This window comes from Arachis stenosperma, chromosome 8, assembly GCF_014773155.1.
Source record: "Arachis stenosperma cultivar V10309 chromosome 8, arast.V10309.gnm1.PFL2, whole genome shotgun sequence".
Taxonomy (NCBI): Eukaryota; Viridiplantae; Streptophyta; class Magnoliopsida; order Fabales; family Fabaceae; genus Arachis; species Arachis stenosperma.
The window spans coordinates 15,962,246-15,967,408 of record NC_080384.1 but is presented as its reverse complement, the minus strand read 5'-3'; the positions used below and the strand labels follow the sequence as shown (position 1 = coordinate 15,967,408).

The 5,163-nt window shown below is 32.3% G+C and overlaps 1 protein-coding gene across 1 annotated transcript; it reads right to left on the bottom strand.

The window, feature by feature from the left end:
• Positions 1-216: 216 nt before the first annotated feature.
• On the bottom strand, positions 217-5,163 carry LOC130946423 (uncharacterized). Its single transcript, XM_057875175.1, has 6 exons — positions 4,800-5,163; positions 4,595-4,718; positions 4,399-4,525; positions 2,718-2,757; positions 2,120-2,426; positions 217-710 (listed from the first exon to the last, which is right to left on the bottom strand). The coding sequence occupies exons 1-6, from the start codon at positions 4,983-4,985 to the stop codon at positions 589-591; spliced, it is 906 nt and encodes a 301-aa protein (XP_057731158.1). The 5' UTR covers positions 4,986-5,163; the 3' UTR covers positions 217-588.

Below are 5,163 nucleotides of genomic sequence, written 5' to 3'. Positions count from 1 at the left end.
GACTCTGTAGAAACATATCTATAAACAGTTAAGTAATGGCTTAACAAATTTTCGATCTTAATGCATGACTTAGGTATATGCTTTAACTATGTACTATGATACAAAGTAGAGGTAGATGGCTTTCAATATATTCCACACCAGCCTCTTGAATAGTAATAATGCAAATAAAGAGATTCCATTGAATAACAGTGTAAATAATTAGAATATCATGTACCAAAATAATTAAATTCATAATATAATGTATGTAAAAGAGAAAATAAAAATAATAATAATAATAATAATAAATATTAAGTGAAGAGGGATTGAAGAAAAGGAAAAATAGGAGGATGAGGGATGGTATCTGAATGAAGTAGTTGATTAGTCCATGATCGATGATCTTTCGAATGCCATAGCTGTGGAGAACACAAGTAATCAGCTAACCCATTATTGTTTAGCTAAAGTGACAGCTTGTGGACCCAAAAAAATGAAGATATGATGATGGGTGAAAATAAAGATGAAGAAGAAGAAGAAGAATTAATAATGTGATGAAAAAGTTCAACTTGAAGGATTATACAGTTGAAACTTAGCAGGTGTATATATTTATTACTATTAGTTATTCTTCTTCCCTTGCTGGGTATTCGAACTTTCTGATGAAGTTATAACTACTCCTCCAGCTGCTGCTGTTTCAGTTGATGATGATGATGTTCGTTGCTGCTGCTGAGTTTGTAGATCTGATTAATACAACAACACCATAATACACCAATAATTCACATTGGATTATAAAGACTAAAACAAAAACTCAAATCTTGCTATATCTTATTGGTAATATCTACTACTATATACTAAGTTAAGTATTACTTCAGATCACTTTCTTACGGTACAAATTATCAGAATCGGTTAAACAAAGTCAATTCTATACCCTATATATTACATTTGTACTGTTACACTATTTTATGTATTTGTCTTTTTAAATTATATAGAATTAAAATCATTTTTTAAGAAAAAGGTAGACCAAAATTGATGTAAACAGTAAAATTGGAAGCTATAAAAAAAAGTAAAAATTTAGGTAGAGTCAATTTCATGTGAAGTTGATAATTGAGAATAGTTAAATAATTTAAATAATTTAATTAAATTTTTATCTAATAACTCTTAATTATTAACTTCACATAAAATTAACTGTACACGAATTTTCACCGATAAAAATGTTAACAAGGTGGGGTTTATTTGAAAAATCGAAAGTTACAGGAAGGAGTGATATATGCAAAGATGCAATGTGGGTCAATGCATGTAAGAAAGAAGGTTTGACCGCATCTTAAAGAATTTAACCACCGCAATACTGAGAAAACCACATGCATCCCTGTTACTTTACACGATGACCCTCTCTATCTCCTCTCTGTCATCCCACTTTGACCCATTTTCATCATTTTATTATTATAATCTTTTTATATACGGCACAACCAAGACAGCTCATTCACATGGCTCTCTGCCTTCCCCATGTGGACCCCTATCCCCACCCTCCATTTCCCATTTTCATTATTTCTCTTATATATTTCTCTGTCAGTAACTGCTTCATAATTCATATATCTACCTATGTGTGTCTTTGCACTGCCCTCTATGCGTGCCCATATGTGCATGTGTCTTTCTTTGAGATTTATGTAACCGAAAGGTAAGAAAGATCAACCAACTATTGAAAAAATAAATATTAAAACTCAGGTGCAGTCGACTTTACGTGAAATTAATATTTGAAAGTTATTAGATGAAAATTTAGTCAAATTAGTCAAATCATCTAATAACTCTCAAATATCAACTTCATATAAAATCAACTGTACTTGAGTTTCTACAAAAAAAAATTATATCAACATACATCTTTTTATTTATTTTTAATATATATTTTATATAAATAATTAATTTAGTAAGGTAAGATCAATAGAGACTATCTATAATAAAAATAATAAAAATATTGTAACTGTAATTATAACTGCATGAATATTGCAATTTAAAATGGTTTCGTACTTATTAGATAATAATTTTTAAATATTAACTTTACATAAAAATAATTTTTATCTTTAATTAAACGTATCAAACCAAAAAGAATCAATATTAATAAGAAGAGAAATTAAGTTGCATTGCATGTATGTACCAGTAGGAGATGGAAAGGGATGCCTTATTGTTGGTTGTTGGAGAGGATGATGATGGTAAGGAGTGAAGGAGGAGGGTTCCATTGGTGTGGTAGGGTAGTATACATAGGAGGGTCCGGCAGCTGCAGCTGGTGGTGGTAAGCGATTTGCATGCTGCGGTGAAGAAAGTAATGTGCTTCTTGGTGCTTGCATTGAGTAACCACCATAGTAATATGGTGATCCCATAGTGGATGATGGTGATCCATATATTTGTTGTTGTTGATGATGATAATATTGTGCTTGCTGCATCTGTGGGGTGTACAATGTCGCCTGTTTGTTCATCACATTATAATGATTAAATATTATCCAACTGTTTCCCATTATATTACTTTCTTAATTTAGATAATATCTTGTTTAGATTTATAATAAAATGAAAACTTACATACAGTTATATTTATATTCACATAAAATTGATAATTACGAATTATTATAAAATGATAATTCAGTCAAATCTATTAAATTATGTAATAATTTTTTATTATTAACTTTGGATAAAGATATTTACAGATTTTGAAAGAGAGGATATACGTAGAGGGATAATTAAAAGTTAGAGGTGCTTACTTGGTGGTGGTACCCGTATTCAGGAGTGTAGGTTGGGTAGCTGAAAGAGTAGTAAAAATTGAAAGGAACAATAATTTAATTAATAATGTGGTATATATGTAATATGAAAAAGAAAAACTAACAAACACATGATTCAATGATTTATATTATTCTTTTCTTATAAAAAAAAAAAGCAATGACTTAAAATGGCACCACTCTTTCTTTTCTTATCTTGCACTTCTGTTCAATATGTATGTGTCTCTACTGAGGACTGTAATATCATTTAATACCAGTGACGTTTTATGTGACTGGCTCCCATATTAATCATCATTGTATAATGAGAGATTGATGAGAAATTAAATATGTGTGCCTACATTATTATATTAATCATTAACTAGTTATGACTTCATGGATTCCTTTTGTTATATATAATTTGTGTACGATCAATTTATAGTGTTTAAGGGAGGAACTAACAAGTTGATAGGCTACTTACCATGCAAGTTATTGATTGATCAAGTTGTGATTGAATTAAAGAATTAAATTTGAGTCAGTTTAGTTGCGTGAAATTCACAAACTAATTTTAGAACTATCTATATATTTTTACCATATTCCTTTGCTTTAGAGTAAAGAAAGCATTCAGCTAATGTTATTTAATTGATATATATATATATATATATATATGGAAAAAATTCAACTGCAGTCGATTTGATGTGAAGTTGATATTTAAGAGCTGTAAGATAAAAATTTAATCAAATCAATCAAATCATTTAATAACTCTCAGTTATCAACTTCACGTAAAGTCGACTGCACCTGTATTTCCGGCTATATATATGTACATCACATACATTATTCTAATCTACCTTATTATCAACTTATTGGAATCTCTCTCTCTCTCTGTCTACTATATCCAGAGCTAGCATTGAGAAATGAGAAATGTCCAAAAAGGAATAAGTCCACTTACCTTTATAAGTGGAACATCCTTTAATAGTGTGTGTTTATTTCTTTTTAAAGAAGAAAAACAAATTAGCAGGAAAGATATATATATACATTTGTAATTAGACAACAATAACATCGCTGGTGTGAAAATGACTGAATGGTTTGAGAAGCAGGCAAAAGTACCGATGGAGAGCTGTGAGATTTGATCATGTACAAGATCATAAATCAAATTAATTGATCGATGCAGGACCACTGTGAGACATAAATATACGTACATCCATCCATTACCACAGATTACATCCCTCTATTATTATCACTACCTGTTATCACCACCACCATTTCTACTATTACCATTGTTGAATATATACAATGTGTTTTTCCCTTATTATCCCTCTATGTGCAGAATGAATTAAGATGAAGAGGATTGGTGGGAATAATATTAAGTTTATTGAGATTATGGAAAATTAGAGGGGGCCAATAATGGACGTTAAGTACTATGGTCAGAGCAACCTTTTTCCCTTTGTACTTTTGTTGGGACATGATTTTGGGGCTGACACTGATACCTACTGAAAATGGTGGGGGAGCAGTCAAGCATCGTATATGTATTCGACAAATATTTGTATCTTACCCAAACATATTTAATATTAAATTATGAACAAAAATACGTAGAGTAGAAAGTATGTGATACATGCACTTCCACATTAATAACATGGACCACGGAGGTTTGACTAAGCGATAATAATTATTAATGAAGAGTTTTACTCACCCATACGGTGGCGGGTACATTAGTGGTGGTGCTGCTGCCAATGATGACGGTCCTGCTCCCGCCGGAACACCGCCGTACGACGCCCCCTGTTGTGCTGCTCCTCCTCCTTGAACCATATAGTTCCTGCCTGCATTATATATTTATATATTAACCTCAATGTTAATTGTTCCTATAAGGGGTGTAAATGTAAATTGACCTCGGGGTGGTGATGGTCGAGTCCTGCCAAGAGAAGCAATATTACAATTCGCTCTTCTTCCATCAATCACTGGGTTTGGATCAGAACATGCTCTCCTTGCTGATTCTTGATCGCGGAACGTTACCTGCTTTATTTTCATTCATCGTGAGAAATAATGAAGAAAAGGAAAAGAATGAAAAGAATTAAGAAGAAGAAGAAGACATACGAAACCGTAGCCTTTGGATTTTCCTGTGTTCTTATCAGTGATGATAACGGCTTCAAGGATTTCACCGAACTGGTCAAAGTACTTTCTGAGTTCTTCAGTTGGAGTCTCCCAAGCTAAGCCTCCAACGAAGAGTTTGGTGAATGTGGTGTCTCCGAACTGATGTGGCCGGTAATGCGGATATGCCATCGTCCGATCAACCAAAGAAGCTAAGAGATCAGAGCGTGGTCCTTCAAATCAAGCTGCTTCTTCTTATTATGCTAATGAGACCATAGATGTGTTGTTTCATTCTGGAAGAAAGAGAGAGAAAAGAGAAGTGCAAACGCTAATTTGCTGGCGAAGAAGATACAGAGAAGAGAAAGAGAAT

What these genes read in the sequence shown, in the direction of transcription:
- LOC130946423 (XM_057875175.1), bottom strand. Translation starts at nt 4,985, where the DNA reads ATGGCATATCCGCATTACCGGCCACATCAGTTCGGAGACACCACATTC. An exon ending in TCGACCATCACCACCCCGAG is followed by an intron (nt 4,526 to 4,594) that starts GTCAATTTACAT and finishes TATATAATGCAG; the next exon opens with GCAGGAACTATATGGTTCAA. An exon ending in ATGTACCCGCCACCGTATGG is followed by an intron (nt 2,758 to 4,398) that starts GTGAGTAAAACT and finishes CTACTCTTTCAG; the next exon opens with CTACCCAACCTACACTCCTG.